Source organism: Plecotus auritus, assembly GCF_963455305.1.
Source record: "Plecotus auritus genome assembly, chromosome: 3".
Classification (NCBI taxonomy): Eukaryota; Metazoa; Chordata; class Mammalia; order Chiroptera; family Vespertilionidae; genus Plecotus; species Plecotus auritus.
The window spans coordinates 93,716,171-93,735,054 of record NC_137772.1 but is presented as its reverse complement, the minus strand read 5'-3'; the positions used below and the strand labels follow the sequence as shown (position 1 = coordinate 93,735,054).

General features: G+C 46.8%; 1 protein-coding gene and 1 pseudogene across 2 annotated transcripts in view; one reads left to right on the top strand and one right to left on the bottom strand.

Annotated features, from left to right (window-relative positions):
• The window catches only part of EBPL (EBP like), a 30,772-nt gene extending 23,546 nt beyond the window's left edge, over positions 1-7,226 (top strand). The window contains exons 3-4 of the mRNA XM_080661292.1: positions 3,216-3,354; positions 6,560-7,226. Of these exons, the coding sequence (XP_080517418.1) occupies positions 3,216-3,354; positions 6,560-6,800 (380 nt within the window). The 3' untranslated portion in view covers positions 6,801-7,226. The remainder of the gene's footprint in view (positions 1-3,215; positions 3,355-6,559) is intronic.
• LOC308244922 (DNA polymerase epsilon subunit 4-like) lies at positions 4,359-4,813 on the bottom strand (annotated as a pseudogene). Its single transcript has one exon. The product of its transcript is annotated as a DNA polymerase epsilon subunit 4-like (transcript).
• Positions 7,227-18,884: the final 11,658 nt, after the last annotated feature.

Sequence of the window (18,884 nt, the reverse complement as noted above, 5' to 3'; positions counted from 1 at the left end):
CCTAAGAGTTCTCATCACAGGAAAAAAAAAACAAAAAAAAATTTTTTTTTTTAATCTATATGAGATGAGGGATGCTAATCATCTCATAATATATGTAAGTCAAGTCATTATGCTGTACACTTAAACTTTTACAGTGCTGTATGCCAACTGTATCAATAAACCTGGAAAAGAAAGATACCAAGAATGGGGACCTTTACTAAACTGACTCTGCTGGACTAAGGCTAAGGACAGAGCCCAAGCTGGAGGTCCTGTTGAGAAGAAGCTCAGAGGAGTCAGAAAGTCTTTGTTGCCCCTATCATCTCCTAACCTCCGCTCCGTGGTAAGGGCATGGCTGTGGCTTGGGTCCTGGAGACCTACTCCAGCCTTTAGTGTGCATCCTTTCCTCTAAACCTCTGCCTAAACCTAGCAGTCAGTCACAGAGTAAGTGATAATGATCGCAGCATTAGGCTTATCAGTGCTGTAATTAACCAGCAAAGGGTGCTTAAGGTTAAGCAGTAGATGAGGAGATACCAGAGGCTTGATATGCTGGGACAGATAGGTAGCAAGGCCTGCTTTTACTGTCCACCCCCCCTGCCTTCCCCTCAGCATTAACCTTGGCTCCCCCCTTCCCTAACCCCCTCCCCGAAGTATTCTTCAGTTCTGCTGAATTGAATATAGGTTTAGACGCACCATGTTCTCTCGGCTCCAGGCTTTTGCACATGCTTCTCCCTGAAATACTCTTCCCCTTTGCCCAGTTCAGGAGTCACCCCTTGTGGAACAAGGCCCGAAATGAAGGTCCAGTGTTATGTGCGCCTTGACATCTGGTAAAATCCAGAGGGCCTCAAATGGCCTACCTGCAAGTCCCTTCCCCACCCGTGCTTTCTCACAGAAGGTCCCTCAGCCAAACGACCTTCTTTGTGGCGGGGACCAGGCACAGTGCCTATGATCCCTGAGTAGTGGGCTTCACCTCCTGCCACAGGGACCAGAGGTCACCCCATCCTCTTGTTACTACACAGCCTGCTCTCCCAGCCCCTCCTTGTCATTCCATTTCCAAGTGCAGCCCCACATGGCCCGCCTGATGCAGTGCCCTGCTCCCCAGGCTGGGAGTGCATGTGGCTAAGAATCTACCATCAGTCTCACCTGCCCAGTGTCGTGTGTAGTGTACTGTGTCGTTCCCATAACCCTGGGGGGGATCTTTCCCTCATCCACAAGGTGAGAGGGCATGATCAAAACACCTCACCTCCCTTGTCTGGCTTAGCTGCCACTTCCTCCATCTCCCCATACTCTGTCACCATCACTCATTGCATAGTTTGACCTCACTAAAATGTGAGCCACTTGGAGCAGACTTTGTGTCCTAGTCGTTGCTAGCACAGAACCTTCCGTGTGCTCCAAAAGATTTGTTGAATTAAAGAAAGAATGAATGGCGTTATATTTCTGACACCATTAGTGGGTGTTTCTGTCTAAACACCCACTAATCTCTTAGTTCCTAAAGCACTGACATTTTACTTGTGATGTTTTCTTAGATTTTGGATGCATAGAGGGTACATTTTGCCTATTGTATGTATGTTTAAATTTAGAGGAACATTTTTTGCTTTCACTATTATGTTGTTTTCCAGTTAGTTCATAGCTGGCAGATGGCTGAGGACAAGCTGACAGGCTCTGCCTGGCCTGCTGTGTCTCTGTGTTATTTCATTAAATAGCTAATCCTGTTTGCTGGCCATCCCTTCTCTCAGAATAGCCCTTCATTAGAACCCTTTGTCCCTGGCCCCCAGTGGATCCTAACTCTGGCCAGTAAGAGACTAGGGCGTTGTGCAGCTCAGCCCAATCAGAACACACTGCTCATTTTTGACCATTCATACCTTTTCTAAATAGTGTGAGAACAGATTTAAATGGAGAGAAGAGGTGGGAACGTTTGGTTTTTTTACTTCGATTATTTGAGATCTTAGGACCAGAATATATTACAGAGAGAGAGAGAAAGAGAGAACAAGTGGGGAGGGAAAGAGAGAGAGAAAGAAGGAAGGTAAAAAAGAAAGGAGGGAGGAAGGGGAATGTGGCCTCACCCAGTGCCCGGCTCTCAATCCGGCCCTAAAGGCTTGCACACCTCATGGTGCTTTCTAAAGAACCATCCTGACAGCGGGGTCTGGAGAGGTTTCTCAGGGCTGCCCTCGCCCCCGGTCAACACAATTGAGGATTTGGTGGTAGTTGTTAATCTGTCCCTGTAGCAAACTGAAATGCCTCTTTTGTCCATTTTGGGTTCATTCTGTAGTCCAGGCTATATTATTCCCCTCCCTTTCCTTCTGCCGCCTCAGCACTTAATTTCCTTCAATTATTAATAAACACATGTTTTTAATAAACATTTCCTTAATAATAATCTTCCAATATCTAAATTATACTTACAGACTTTATATTGAAATTTTAAAGTAAGGAACTATAGTGTATTTACAAGATAATTATTAAAGATTGTCTTTGCAAAATCTGACTATGTTGAATTAATTTAGAATTCTGCTACTTATAATGGGAAGGGGCGGTGAAGAGGGCACGCATGTGAAAGCACTTTCATACTGTAAATTACTTTACCAACATAACATAATATCATTATTGTTACTTGTGTTTGGTGGCAAACGCATTTCGTCTCAGGGCTTCTCTTGCCTTCCACTAAGGCAGTGGTCGGCAAACTCCTTAGTCAGCAGAGCCAAATATCAACAGTACAACGATTGAAATTTCTTTTGAGAGCCAAATTTTTTTTTTAAATATATTTTATTGGTTTGTCAAAGAATGGAAGGGAGAGGGATAGAAAGTTAGAAACATCGATGAGAGAGAAACATCGATCAGCTGCCTCCTGCACACCCCCTACTGGGGATGTGCCCGCAACCAAGGTACATGCCCTTGACCAGAATCGAACCTGGGACCCTTCAGTCTGCAGGCCGACGCTCTATCCACTGAGCCAAACCGGTCAGGGCGAGAGCCAAATTTTTTAAACTTAAACTTCTTCTAACACCACTTCTTCAAAATAGACTCGCCCAGGCTGTGGTATTTTGTGGAAGAGCCACACTCAAGGGGCCAAAGAGCCGCATGTGGCTCTCGAGCCGCAATTTGCCGACCACAGCACTAAGGCATTCTGAAGAATGCAGAGAGAATGGTAGCTATTCCTTTTATCTCATCCTAAAGGGGGGAAAAGGGTCATTTCCATTGACTGTCATAAAAAGGATAAGTAGCAAAGTGTGCTTTGTTTTTAGGGAAAGAATATGGCAAAGCTGATGCAAGATGGCTTCATTTTGACCCAACCATTGTGTCTGTGGAAATCCTGACTGTGGTCCTGGATGGGTCTCTGGCATTGGTCCTCATGTATGCCATAGTCAAAGGGAAATATTATCGGTAAGTGCTCTGCTCCTATCCTGCTGAAAAGAGGAGAAACATTAGCAGTCCCAATGTTTACGTGACATTTGAAGGAGATTATGATCACATTTCTTTGTTAGACAAAAAGTAGAGTAGAAACAAAAATTGTTTGTTATTAGATAAGGATCATGGTGCCAGTAAGACCATTTCAAACAGTTCAAAATAAAACATCTGAGAAATATGATTGAGGTAACAACCTAGGCTTTGTATAGGCAAGCCTGGTGTTAGCAGCACTGGATGATTTGCACCGATATTCTGGAGGATAAAAGGGTAATATTTCCCTCCTCTCCCCCATCCCCAACTCACTCTAGAAAACTCCTATTCCACTTGCTACAAAGTACATTCTCTTGTGTGATTCTGAGTTAGACGTGCCAGATAAGTAAGAAAGCTTTCTAGGTTATTGAGGATATGAGGAAGGCAGAAGCATGGGGAGAGGAAGGAGAAAGGTGGATGACTCACCATCCATCAGTCAGACTGAGACTTTCAACCACCCTTCCTCCCTTTTCCTTCCTTTCCTCCTTAAGGACAAAGTGACCTGGGGTAAACAGATTGCTAACCGGGGGATGATTCCCTGAAACAGTGTCAGGTAGGTGCAGTTACATGCAGTGTTCTACTATCTGGTATTGAATACATTTTATTTATTTAAAGCTTCATCATAAAATTTCAGATTTTGAAAGAGACCTCAAGGGTCATTTAATCCACTTTTCCCCCACCCAATTTTACATAGATTCTCAGCAGTAAAAATAAAATTTCTCCTTGGTGCCTTGACATGTCTTTGACTGCAGAGTCTTTTTTTTTTTTTTTTTAAAGTTGATCAGAGACCTTTATTCTTGTCCCTGCATTCATTAAGCAACCAACACAAATCATTTTCTTTGTCTCTGCTTCAAGCAGCAGCAGTTGCATCCACACAGAAATGGAAGACACAGCCATGGAAGACCTTGTAGAGAAAAACTAGCAGGTTATTCTGGCTTAGGTAAAGTTAGAACAGGAAAATGTATAGTGCGACTTTCCAAAGATTCTGTTCCTCAAAGCTGAGGCCTGCAGAGGGCTAGCTGAAGGATGCAGATGAAGGCTCACAAAAGTGTCCAGCTCAGTAACCAATCCAAAGTACCTTCCAGAAAAGCAAATTCATCCACAGCTTCTATTGCATTATCCAAATCTCTCCTCTGGAGGGTTTTCCTCTTTCCTTGTTGAGCACAGCAGTAGGCATCTTTTGCAATAGTCTTCACAAACAGTTCCGCGGCTTGTACCAGAATGAAGATGGCTTCCTGTCCCGCGAGCGTCACATCAGGGTCCGCCTTAACCAAGGCCTTCACTCGCGCCAGAGAGACGGCCCCGGACGCACTCATTGGAGCTTGTGGCTGCAGGGCCGCTGCCTCCCCACTGGACCCCTCCTCTTCGCGGGGGGCGTCCGGCTTCCTGCAGCGGCCGCCACCATCCGGCCAGTAGCGTGCTGCGCGCGGCCCCGCCTTTGACTCCAGAGTCTTGATTGTAGACTTCCTACATGCACCCATTTGTTTATTATTTCAAACATTTACAATATCTGCATTGTTGAGTACTTACTTTGTGCCAGACAAGGTGCTCAGCCTTTTATCTACATGTCTCATTTTTTAATAATACTCATATTTTAAAATATATATATATTATTTATTCCAGAGAGGAAGGGAGAAGGAGAGAGAAATAGAAACATCAATGATGAGAGAGAATTATTGATTGGCTGCCTCCTGCATACTCCACACTGGGGATCAAGCCTGCAACCCAGGCATGTGCCCTGACCAGGAATTGAACCGTGATCTCCTGGTTCATAGGTTGATGCTCGGCCACTAAGCCACACTGGCTGGACCATCCTATCTAATAAAAGAGTAATATGCAAATTGACCGTACCTCCGCTACACCAACAGGCCATGCCTACTAGCCAATCAGGAGTGAGTATGCAAATTAACCCAACCAAGATGGCTGCGGCCACAGAACGAGCAGGAGGCTTGGGTTTCCCCGGCAATGGAGGAAGCCAGACTTCCTGGCCAGCCCTGGCCTCTGCTCAAGGCTACAAAGTTTCAATTATAGAAGATAAATAAATCCCAGATACTAGGGCCTCCACTTGGGTCTCTCACTTGGGTCTCCGGGGAGCGTGGCCAGCCTGCAAACCACCACAGGCCCCTCTCCCAGGCCACCCCACTCCCCAAGGGAATCCCCACCCTAATCCAGGACACCCTTCAGGACAAACCAGCTGGCCCCCACCCGTGCACCAGGCCTCTATCCTATCTAATAAAAGAGTGATATTCAAATTGACTGTCACTCCAACACACAAGATGGCTGCCCCCATGTGGACACAAGATGGCCGTCACAAGATGGCCAGCAGGTGAGGGCAGTTGGGAGGGACCAGGCCTACAAGGGAGGGCAGTTGGGGGCGATCAAGCCTGCAGGGGAGGGCAGTTAGGGGTGACTAGGCCGGCAGAGGAGGGAAGTTGGGGGCAACCGGGCCTGCAGGGAAGGGCAGTTGTGGGGAACCCAGGCCTGCAAGGGAGAGCAGTTGGGGGGACCAGGCCTGCAGGGGAGGGCAGTTAGGGGTGACCAGGCCTGCAGGGGAGGGCAGTTAGGGGCAATCAGGCTGGCAGGGGAGCAGTTAGGCATCAATCAGGCTGGCAGGAGAGTGGTTAGGGGGTGATCAAGCTGGCAGGCAGAAGCAGTTAGGGGCAATCAGGAAGGCAGGCAGGCGAGCAGTTGGGAGCCAGCAGTCCTGGATTGTGAGAGGGATCCCAGATTGGAGAGGGTGCAGGCTGGGCTGAGGGACACCCCCCCGACACGAATTTTGTGCACCGGGCCTCTAGTATCTCATATATCTCCAAAAGATTATTTGAGAAAGGGACTATTATCCCTTTTACAGCAGGTGAAATTGTAGCTCACAGTGAGATTCACATCCAGGTCTCATTAAATCTCCCTAAGAATAGAAGAGGATACCCAAGAGACCTATTCCACTCTGAGAATGGTCTTCTAGAGAGGACTGTGCTGCTGCTTCAAGGAAAGCGTGCATCTTCATTGGTTAGGTTGACTTGCACTGAAAGGGGCACCACATTGAAACTGAAGCCCAACTTCAGAGAGGTTTTCGGTCCTGGAAGACTTGATGCAGTCCTCCCTCAGGGTGCCGAGCTGGCAGTTTCATCCCTAGTTTCTTTCTCTTTCACAGGCACTTCATACAGATTACTCTGTGCGTGTGTGAATTGTATGGCGGGTGGATGACCTTCTCCCCGGAGTGGCTGATGGGAAGCCCCAACCTCAGCACCAACAATTGGCTCTACTTTTGGGTCTATCTGGTATTTTTCAATAGTGTGTGGGTTCTGATCCCAGGACTGTTACTGTGGCAGTCGTGGGTAGAACTCAAGAAAATGTATCACAAAGGAACCAGCTTAGAGAAAAAGTTCCAATGAATTTTCAAAAATCATAAACATTATTTTCTAGCTTTATGAGCCAGACTGGATTAAACCCTTTTGTTTTGCTAAAATTTAATACATTCCAGTCTACAATTTATTTTATATTGTTATTCCTGAACAACCTACTTCAAATTGATTGTAATATGGCAAGATTTTGTTGCTGGTTTATTTTTCCAGTTAAATGGCAATATAGGGAACAGAGAATAAATTTTAACTTGTAATAGTCACATAGTTAATTATACATTTTTATATCTAAGATTAATTGTGCTATGTTAATAAAGCCAATAATCACAAAATACTGTAGAGCATGTTATATTAATCTTTTTCCAAAGAACATGTTGTTGCTTCAACTTTTAATCTTCTTGTTAGTCTTTGTTTCCAAAATGAAACCAGAAATGAAATAAATGCTTCTATTTTACAGTTATATTTTGTCAAACTTGTGAAGCCAACAAAAATGACAGCAGTTCGAATTTGTGAGTGGGCCAACTCCTTATGCGTGACATTGGGGTTTCACGGAGACACATGATTGATTTTCAAGAAGGAAGATCTGAGTTACCTTACAAAAATACAGAGTACAGCTCGTCCACTTGCTCCCAACATTGGACCAGTCTTGAGGCTAAACTTGGCTTAAAAAAACCAGCTGAAGTGTAGCTGGTCTGAAGTATTGTAGGCAGGGAATGTGGAGAAAGGACAGAAGGAAACATGGAGAGGGCAGCCAGCTCGCACACCTGCTCTATGGGGGAGCAGGGAGGTAGGGAGGTGCAGCAGCAGAATCCCCCCATCACTTCTCCACCCTCCCACTCCCCCCCTTCCCCGGAGAGTGGATTCTCAGCCCCACGCAGGGATCCTCAATCCAGAGGAACAGAAAAAGAAAGGGGAGCCCATGTAGCATTGGGCAGTGGGAGTCAGTGGGGATTTGGTCCGGTCCACCTGGAAGTCTCAGACCGCACCATCCCAAGCAAAGAAGGATTTCTTTCTTACAACGTCGGCCTGGGACGTTCCTTGCAATTCACGTCTGAGGGCGGGACCACGTGGCAAAGATTGCTGCTGGCGGAGGGATCTGATTGGTACACCCAGCAGTGACTGAGCAGCCCTTTGCTCTCTGTGAGAACTTTGCGCAAAGTGGAAGGGGGCTGGACAGCGTGGCTTGGGAAAGAGGATCAGTCTTGCACAACTTGAGCACATGGGTGGCAAACCTACCCCCACCTTCAGAACAGCTGGGTCTTCCCCATTCTTCTGCTACCCGGCAAAGGAGAAGTCCTCTGGGCTGAAAATATGCACCCCTACAACTGGGTCTGACGGTGCAAAGGACTCGATATTTGGCCGGTGGGAAACTGAGTGGAGGCCCCTCCCAGCGAGGGTGAGACAAGCTGAAAGACTGGAGTGCCATGCCAGGCTGATTTTATTTTTTTATCTCCTCCTACTTGGTGTGACAGCGAGGAGGTACCAGGGAGCCAGACAGTGCTGAGGCATTGCAACCGGAATGGGCTATGGACGGGCATGTCCTGGGCCCTTTAGCTGCATTAGGGGGAACTGGATCTGAGCTCCCCAGTGAGTTCAGCCAGCACAGTCCTAGGAAGGAGAGAAAGTGCCCCTCCCCCCTGCTACAAGCTATGGGCACCACCCGCAGTGCAAGGCAAGTCTGTTTAAACCAACCCAGCCAGGTCTTGGAAACCACCGCAGAGCCCAGTTGTGTGGGGAAAGGGAGAGAAGCTGCGAGCAGGGGTGTTCAATGTATGAGACCTCAAGAAGAACCAGCCTCTGGGCTATGGAAGCCCTGCCCACCAGACTATTTGGGGGTCTGCACTGATGACCTTCAGTCAGGTTGCCAAGGGCCAGGCAGAGACAGCAGTTAACATTGCCTTGTACCAGAGAACCTCTCGGGAGGCCCAGACCGCACACCAAGAGGCCAGATTGAGACAGCATCAGAGTAAAATCCAGCGAGTTCCACAAATAGCAGACCCAAAGGGTAATCACAGTGAGCCTCCAAATCAGCCTCCACTTATTTTTATTATTTTATCTTTTTAACTTTTTCTTTTGTATTTCATTTTCTTTCCGGTTTTTTTTTTTCCTTCTTTTTCTTTCATGTCTTTTATTTCTCTTTCCATATATTCTGGTTTTTTTTCTTTTTTCATTTTCTTACCTTTATTTTTTCTCCCTATTTTTCTGTTCCTATTATATATTTTATTTTTATTATTACTTTTAAAATTATTATTATTGTAGTTATTATCTTGTTTTTCATATTCTTACTAGAGACCTGGTGCACAAAATTCGTGCACGGGGGGCGGGGGGGGGGGAAGTGTGTCCCTTAGCCTACCCTGCACCCTCTCCAATATGGGACCCCTTGAGGGATGTTCAACTGCCCTGGTGGGATCGGGCTTAAACGGGCAGTCGGACATCCCTCTCACAATCCAGGACTGCTGGCTCCCAACTGCTCGCCTGCCTGCCTGCCTGATTGCTCCTAACTGCTTCTGCCTGCCAGCCTGATCACCCCTAACCACTCCCCTGCCAGCCTGATCCATGCCTAACTGCTCTCCTGCCAGCCTGATTGCCCCTAACTGCCCTCCCTTGCTGGCCTGGTCACCCCTAACTGCCCTCCCCTGTTGACCTGGTTGCCCCTAACTGTCCTCCCCTGCAGGCCTGGTCACCCCCAATTGCTCTCCTGTGCTGGCCCGGTCACCCCTAACTGCCCTCCCTTGCCAGCCAGGTTGCCCCCAACTGCCCTCCCCTGCAGGCTTGGTCACCTCCAACTGCCCTCCCATGCTGGCCTGGTCACCCCTTACTGCCCTCCCTTGCCGGCCTGTTTGCCCCTAACTGACCTCCCCTGCCAGCCTGGTTGTCACCACTGCCCTCCCCTGCAGGCCTTGTACCCCCAACTGCGCTCCCCTGCAGGCCTAGTCACCCCTAACTGCCCTCCCCTGTAGGCCTGGTTGCTCCCAACAGCCATCCCCTACAGGCCTGGTAGCCCCAACTGCCCTCCCCTGCTGGCCTGGTCATCCCTAACTTCCCTCCCTGGCCAGCCTGGTCACCCTACCTGCCCTCCCTTGCCGGCCTGATTGCCCCTAACTGCCCTCCCCTGCCAGCCTGGTCACCCCTAACTGCCCTCCTCTGCTGGCCTGGTTGTCCCCAAATGCCCTCCCCTGCAGACCTGGTCCCCCCCAACTGCTCTCCCCTGCAGGCCTGGTTGCCCCCAACTCCCCTCCCCTGCTGGCCCGGTCACCCCTAACTTCCCTTTCCAGCCTAGTCGCCCTAACTGCCCTGTCCTACTGACCTGGTCACCCCTAACTGTCCTCCCCTGCAGGCCTGGTCACCCCCAACTGCTCTCCCTTGCCAGCCTGGTTGCCCCTAACTGCCCTCCCCGCCAGCCTGGTCGTCACCAACTGCGCCCCTGCAGGCCTGGTCCCCCCCAACTTCTCTCCCCTGCAGGCCTGGTTGCCCCTAACTGCCCTCCCCTGCAGGCCTGGTTGCCCCCAACTGCCCTCCCCTGCAGGCCTGGTTGCCCCCAACTGCCCTCCCCTGCAGGTCTGGTCACCCCCAACTGCCCTCCCCTGACAGCCTGGTCATCCCCAACTTCTCTCCCCTGCAGGCCTGGTCACCCCCAACTGCCCTCCCCTGCAGGCCTGGTCCCCCCCAACTGCCCTCCCCTGTAGGCCTGATTGCCCACATCTGCCCTCCCCTGCTGGCCATCTTGTGGCGGCCATCTTGTGTCCACATGGGGCAACCATCTTTGACCACATGAGGGTGGCCATCTTGTGTGTTGGAGTGACGGTCAATTTGCATATTACTCTTTTATTAGATAGGATTAGAGGCCCAGTGCACAAAATTGTGCATGGGTAGGGTCCCTAGGCCTAGCCTGTGATCCGGGCCATCTTCCTCCCAGCTCACCAGTCCTCAGTCCTGCCCCACCGCCACCCACCTGGTTCCCCGTGGTTCCCTGTTTATCGTGCTGCGATTGGAGCCTGCAGGCCGGCAGGGAGGGACCAAGAGGTGGTCAATGCACCTCAGCAACTGGTTGAGTGGTCGTTCTGGTCATTATGGTCACTGGCCTTTTATTACATAGGACTAGTGGCCCAGTGCATGGGGGGGTTCCCTCAGCCCAGCTTGCACCCTCTCCAATCAGGGACCCCTTGGGGGATGTCAGACATCCCTCTCACAGTCTGGGACCACTGGCTCCTAACCTCTCACCTGCCTGCCTGCCTGATCACCCCTAAATGCCTCTGCCTGCCTGCCTGATTGCCCCTAACCCCTCTGCCTGCCTGCCTGCCTGATTGCCCCTAACTGCCCTCCCCTGCCGGCCTGATCTTGCCCCCAACTGCCTCTACCTGCCTGATCACCCCTAACTGCCCTCCCTTGCCGGCCAGATCTCGCCCCCAACTGCCTTCCCCTGCCGGCCTGATCTCGCCCCCAACTGCCCATTCCTGCTGGCCTGATCTTGTCCCCAACTGCCCTAGCCTGCTGGCCTGATCACCCTGAACTGCCTCTGCCTGCCTGATCGCTCTTAACTGCCCTCACCTGCAGGCCTGATCTCCCCCCAATGGCCCTCCCCTGCAGGCCTGATCTTGCCCACAACTGCCCTCCCCTGCCAGCCTGGTTGCCCCCAACTGCCCTCCCCTGCTGGCCTGGTTGCCCCCAACTGCTCTCCCCTGCCAGCCTGATATCACCCCAACTGCCCTCCCCTGCCAGCCTGATCACCCCTAATGGCCTCTGCCTCGGCCCCCACCACCATGGCTTTGTCCAGAAGGAAGTCGGACGTCCGGAAGATGGCCGATCGACCAGGTCTAATTAGCATATTACCCTTTTAGTAGTATAAATAGATTATATAGGATAGGATTGCTTAAATGAGGGGGAAAGCCTTTTTCATCAGGAGGAGATGCTCTTGGCAGACAAAAAAACATAATCTCTATATCTGGACTGATAGCCAGCCATATGCACTATACTGCCAAACTGGTCATTAAAAAATTGAACCGCTTTCTTACACCTTACACCAAACAGCTGTTGCCCTTAAAACCCCTCCTCAGCCCCCACCTTAGGTTCTGCCTTCACAGTTCACTCAGATTTGGTTCTGATTGGTCGGTTTCTATGCCAGTCAGCGTCAAAAGTTCCGCCTCCTAGGCAGCCATTGGCTCCTTGCACTTCACCCAGATTTGGTTCTCATTGGTCGGTTTCTATGCAAGTCAGCATCTCCGAGCCTATCAACAGGCCTGATTGAGAAGCAGGGCTGATCAGCAGCCCCAGCGGAGGCCCGAGAGAAAGAGAGGTGCGGCTGCTGGCTAGGCCTGGAGCGAAAGAGAGAGGCAAGTGCTGATCAACAGCTGCCATGGAGGCTACAACTCAGAACTGCCTCTGCCTGCCTGATCGCTCTTAACTGCCCTCCCCTGCAGGCCTGATCTCGCCCCCAATGGCCCTCCCCTGCCAGCCTGGTTGCCCACAACTTCTTTCATATTCTCAAACCCTTCTTCATTCTCCCAGGGCCTCTCTTCGAGCCTGATCCGCAGTCCCCTCAGCAGTCAGTGCTGGGTTGGGGCGCTTGCAGCAGTGGTGGTCAGTGCTGGTTCGCCACGGCAACCCAGCACTGACTTCCGGTCGGTCAAGCCTTCGGTCATTTTGGATGTTATGGACCCCTGGGTTTTTATATATTAGGATTCTTTCTCTTTTCCTTCTTTTCTTTCATATTCTCCTTTTGGTTTCTTTTTTTCATCTCTAATTCTTTTGCTCTTTTGTCTATTAGTATTCTTTTTATTATTATTATTTGTGGTTGTTTTTGTTGGTGGTGGTTTGTGTTTGTTTTCACATTGTTTTCAGTTTGGTCTTGTTTTGTCTGGTTTTGTTCTGTCAGCACTTGTATAACAGTTGTAGTGTTGAGCCTCACCGTCAGCCAGCCTGAGGGCTGAGCCCACCCACAAATGTCAATAGCAATCAAGACCAAAATACAACAGGAGGGGCCACATAACCCATACAGGGACATTCCATGAGTACCCATCTCAGAGGATAAAGGAGACTACACAACTGGGCCCCACAAGACACCCACTACAGAAGGCCACTACACCAAGACTGGGAGTTATAGCAGTCCTACCCAATACACAGAAATGGAGAGACAAAGAAACATGACCCAAATGAAAGCAAAGGAGGAATCACCAGAAAAAGAGCTAAAGGAAATAGAGGCAAGCAATTTATCAGAAACAGAGTTCAAATTAATGGTTTTAAGAATGCCTAACAGCATGAAAAGGGACATAGAAACCATGAAAAACAACTCATCAGAAATGAAGAATGGCACAGCTGAAATAAAGAATACACTAGAAGGAATAAAGAATAAGTTAGAGGAAGCTAAAGATTGAACCAGCAAATTAGAAAACAGTGTAAAAAAAAATCAGAGCAGCAAAGAGAAAAAATCATTTAAAAGCACAAGGATAATTTAAGGGAACTTTGGGACAGCATGAAACATAACAATATCTGCATCATAGGAGTAACAGAGGGAGAACAAGTGAGCAAAGGATAGAGAACCTGTTTGAAGAAATAATGACAGAAAACTTCCCTAAACTGGAGAAGGAAAAAGTCAGACAAGTTTGGGAAGCACAAAGAGTCCCAATTAAGATAAACCAAGACACATCATAATAAAAATGGCACATGTTGAAGACCAAGAGAATCTTGAGGACAGCAAGAGAGAGCAGTCAGTTACCTAAAAGGCAGTTCACATTAGACTGTCAGCTGATTTCTCAACAGACACTACAGGCCAAAGGGAATGGCATGAAGTACTCAAAGTAATGAAAAGCAAGGATCTGAAACCAAGACTACTTTATCCAGCAAGGCTATCATTCAAAATTGAAGGTGAAATAAAGAGCTTCACAGACAGAAAAAGGCTAAAAGAGTTTATTATCACCAAACCAGCATTGCAAGAAATATTAAAGAGACTGCTATAAGAAGAAGAAATTGAAAGAGAGAGAGGAACAGAGGCATAGAGAATTAAAATGGCAATAAATAAGTACCTATTCTATATAATAAAAGGCTAATATGCAAATTGTCCCCTCAGGAGTTCAACCAACCTGGAGTTTGACCTCTTGCTATGACATGCACTGAGCACCAGGGGGTGGTGTGGAATGAAGGAAGGCACCAGCTGGCAGCCAGCAGCCATGGGGAGGAAGGCCCGGGCCAGCAGCTGGAAGGAAGGCCCCAGCCAAAAGCCGGAAGGCCCTGATTGGCCCTGATCACCGGCCAAGCCTAGGGACCCTACCCGTGCACAAATTTCATGCACCGGGCCTCTAGTCAATGTTAATGTTAAATGTAAATTGATTAAATGTTCCAATAAAAAGATATAGGGTAGCTGAATGGATAAGAAAACATGACCCATATACACTGAGTGGCCAGATTATTATGACCACCTGACGTTTGTAGGCAAATTAGCCGTACACTGAATTGTATGGGATATGGAAGCCGAAGGCCTGTTCAAATACCTTTGCTGTCTGCAGTTACGAAGATAAAACGTCTCCAATTCACACAGGAACACAAGGATTGGACAGTCGAGCATTAGAAAAAAGTCATGTGGTCCGATGAATCACGTTTCCAGTTGCATCATGCAGATGGCAGAGTGAGAATTTCGCGGAAACAGCATGAAAGCATGCACCCCACATGCATGAGTACAACCCTTCAAGCTGGTGGGGGCAGTGTTATGGTTTGGGGCATGTTTTCCTGGCATGATTTGGGCCCTTTAATTCGTGTGGAACAACGTCTGAATAGCACAGCATATCTAAGTATCGTTGCTGATCAAGTTCATCCTATCATGTTGATGGCATATCCCAATGGAGATGGCTTCTTCCAACAAGACAGTGCGCCATGCCACAGTGCTCATATTGTGCAGGAGTGGTTTCAAGAACATGAGGGAGACTTTACCTTGCTTAGGTGGCCCCCACAATCACCAGATCTCAATCCAATTGAGCATTTGTAGGACGAAGTTAAAAGAGCCATCAGGCAGCTGTTTCCACAACCATCAAATCTCACAGAACTGGACAGTGCTATTCATCAGGCATGGTGTCAGATTCCTCGCATCACCTTTCAATATCTCGTGGAGTCAATGCCAAGAAGAATCGCCGCAGTATTGAAGGCAAAATGTGGCCCAACGAAGTACTGATGGGGGTGGTCATAATAATCTGGCCACTCAGTGTATATGCTGTCCATAAGAGACCCACCTCAGAACAAAAGACTCCCACAGGATAGAAAAAATTTAAATGCCAATAGAAATGGAAAAAAAAAAAGCTAGGGTAGCAATACTTATATATGACAAAATAGACTTTAAAACAAAGGCCATAAAAAAGACAAAGAAGGTCACTACAGGATAATTACTGATGTTGAGCATTTTTTCATATGTCCCTTAGCCATTTGTATGTCCTCTTTGGAGAAGTGTCTATTCAGGTCCTCTGCCCATTTTACTGCCATTTGACCTAGTGATTCCAATAGCCTAAGAAGCCAGAAACACCAATCTGAAAGAACATATGCACCCCTATATTCATAGCAGCATTATTTACAATAGCTAAGATTTGGAAACAGCCCAAGTGCCCATCAACAGATAAATGGATTAAAAAACTGTGTACATTTACACAATGGAATACTATGCAGCTATAAAAAAGAAGGATCTCTTACCCTTTAAGACAACATGGAGGGGAATGGGGAGTACTCTGCTAAGCAAAATAATCCAGTCAGATAAAGTAAAATATCACATGCTTTCACTATATGTGGAATCTAATGAACAAAATAAACTAATGAACATGCATCTGTTGCTGATGCATGTAACAGACTGACAGGTCTCAGAGGAGAGGAAGTTGGGGTGAATGGGAAGAGATTAACCAAAGAACATATATGCATATATGCATAGCCCATGGATACAGACAATAGTGTGATGAAGGCCTGGGGTGGGTAGGGGTTGGGTGCAAGGGGGCAAGATCGAGGAATGGAGAACATTTGTAATACTGTCAACAACAAAAATACATGCCCCAGCTGGTTTGGCTCAGTGGGTTATATATTTTGGTTTGGCCTGCGGACTGAAGGATCACAGGTTCAATTCTGGTCAAGGGCACGTACCTTGGTTGTAGGCTCTATCCCTGACCCTGGGAGGGACACGTGCCAGAGGCAACCAGTTGATGTGCCTCTCTCACATCAGTGTTTCTCTCTGTGTGTCTCGCCCCTTCCCTTCCATTCTCTCTAAAAATCAATGGGGAAAAATAGCCTTGGGTGAGGATTAACAAAAAAATACATAGCACATTATAAAAATTAAATCAGGACTTAGGAACACAGGGGAAATAAGAGTGAGAAATAATAAGATGAGGGTAAAGTTAATATGCCAAATGCATGCCAGAATGTGACACATAATTCATAGAATTGAAGCACAAAAGTATCACTTACCTTCACTACCAAGAGGGAAACATTACCACATTGTATTTCATAAAACACTAGTTTTGGGCGATGTTCATAGCAATTCCATCAGAGGTGGGAGCATGTATCCCACTAACTTGTTCAACGCCTGCCTAAGCTCACACACGTATTCTCTGCCTAGAAAAGTGACTGGCTTGTAACACCAGGCCCTTGATAAGTTGTGGTGCATACTGTTGCCAGAAAGCCAGTCTGTGTTCCCCCTCCTTCCAGGGCTCCTTCTTAGCCCGCAGAAAACTGTAGATTATTGTCCTGAGTGCAAAATTGGTTTGCCTTGCAGAGGTACTTGTGAGACATTTGGAGTGTGAAACTGTATCTGGATTTTTGTTTTGTTTTGTCTGTATTTGCTGTTTGGTGGTGACAAGTAAGGTCATGGAAATGTGCGGGTTTTGGCATGAGCACAAAATATTCAACTATTGGATATTGACAAGCAGTTGTGGTTGGAGCAGCAGGAATAAAGGGTTGGCGGGCTGAGTAGCTCTCGTGGTGACCTCATTGGTAGTGCCCCAATTCTGTGGTCCATTCTGTGGTCATCTGGAAGTCATTTCTATAATCTAAGCCAAGCACCTGCTCTTGCAGTCCCCAGGGATTTTTGTAGGCACTCAATTCCCTGTATTAAATATTCTTGCTTAAAACACCTAGAATAATTGCTGTTTTCTACACTTTTATCCTAATTGAGATCTGACTACAATATTTGTTGAAAATTGAGTAAGTGTAGCCAAGTAAGTTTGAGGGATATTAAATTAGCACATCAAAGGCTATAGAAGTCCCACAAAAAAGAAACTAGATTAACTTGTTTATCCCAACTTTTCCCAACATATTTATCAGACCACTTGAACAAGTGGGGTGGTGTTCTAAATATTAGAATATTTTGATGCTATCATAAATATGAGAAAGTTTGTTTCTGGACTCTCTAGGCTATTCCATTCCTGTGCCAATACTACATTGCCTTAATTAATGTAGCTTTTTAAAAATTATTTTTAAAAATTCTATTTTAATTGTATATTGGTTACTGGTTTGTTTTTAATCTTATGAATACTGAATTGTGTTATGCAGTTTTTCCCTACCTGATGTTCCTCAAAACCATCTCACTTGTTCAAGTGGTCTGATAAATATGCTGGGAAAAGTTGAGATAAAAAATATAAATTGTAAAATAAAATTTTATCAAAGAAAGGCTTGATGGAAACCAAAATGCTCATCAGGGATATTGGCTTGTAATTCTCTTTCTTTTCAGTATCTTTATCTGGTTTTGGAATTAGGATAATGCTGGCCTCATAAAAAGAGCTTGGAAGTGTTCCTTCCTCTTGGATTTTTTTGGAATAGTTTGAGGAGTATAGGTGTTAGTTCTTCTTTGAATATTTGATAAAACTCCCCTGTGAAGCTGTCTGGACCAGGGCTTTCGTTTGCTGGGAGGTTTTTGTTTTTGTTTTTGTTTTTTTCTTTTTTCTTTTTTTTTTTAAATATATTTTATTGTTTTTTTACAGAGAGGAAGGGAAAGGGATAGAGAGCCAGAAACATTGATGTGAGAGAAACATCAATCAGCTGCCTCCTGCACACCCGCCACGGGGGATGTGCCTGCAACCAAGGTACATGCCCTTGACCGGAATCGAACCCGGGACCCCTGAGTCCGCAGGCTGACGCTCTATCCACTGAGCCAAACCAGCCAGGGCTGGGAGGTTTTTTTTTATATTATTATTATTACTGCTTCAATTTCATCAGTTGTTATCTGCCTATTTGGGTTTTCTTATTCTTCCTAATTCAATTTTTTCTAGGAATTTATCCATTTCATCCAAGTTGTCCAGCTTGTTGGCATATAGCTATTCATAGTATTTTCTTACAATCCTTTGTATTTCTGTGGTGTCAGTTGTTATTTCACCTCTTTTGTTTCTGATTTTGTTTATTTGGGTCCTCTCTCTTTGTTTCTTATGAGTCTGGCTAAAGGTTCCTCTATCTTGTTTATCTTTTCAAAGAACTAGCTCTTGGTTCGTTGATCTTTTGTATTGTTATTTTAGAGGTTTCCATAATCTTGCAGGAGGGAGTGCTACAGGCCATACTGAACTGGATTCATCTTTCATAATTAAGTCCCCTCAAAAGCCAGCTAGGATGCATTCAAAGTTGAATACATGATTGTTACTAATCATGGGTCCAACTGGAGGCTCACTGGAGCCAGGGAAATTGTGTCTGTTGGGGAAATAAAAACAAATCTCATGCTCTCATGCTCCCCCCCCCCCAAAAAAAAAAAAAACACCACCTCACCTCACTGCAATGGTAATAGAGAAAGAAACAGTTTTATTATTGAATAAGCATTAAGCCAGAATGTGATGTGCATCACAGGCAATCCACTAAGATTGCAAAGACAGAAAGGAATCTCACCCCTTTCTATAGCCAGGCAGATATAACTGTTACCTAACTTCTCAAAATATACAATAACTAGTCCTCAAGTCAGAGGACCTGACGGTACCATATGTCACACAAAGTTCATCCTAGAGTCACCTGGCAGTTGGGGCCCCTGTGTTATCTAATTGGCTTTAACCTAAAGAAAAACAAACTTCTCAGTGTCTTTATGACAGGAGGTAGGCTGTCAAGTTCGGCTCCTACTCTCCTGAAAAGACGGAGAAATAGGGACACTGTCTCCCTGGTCATCACTTTTCAAAGAGTTGGCTC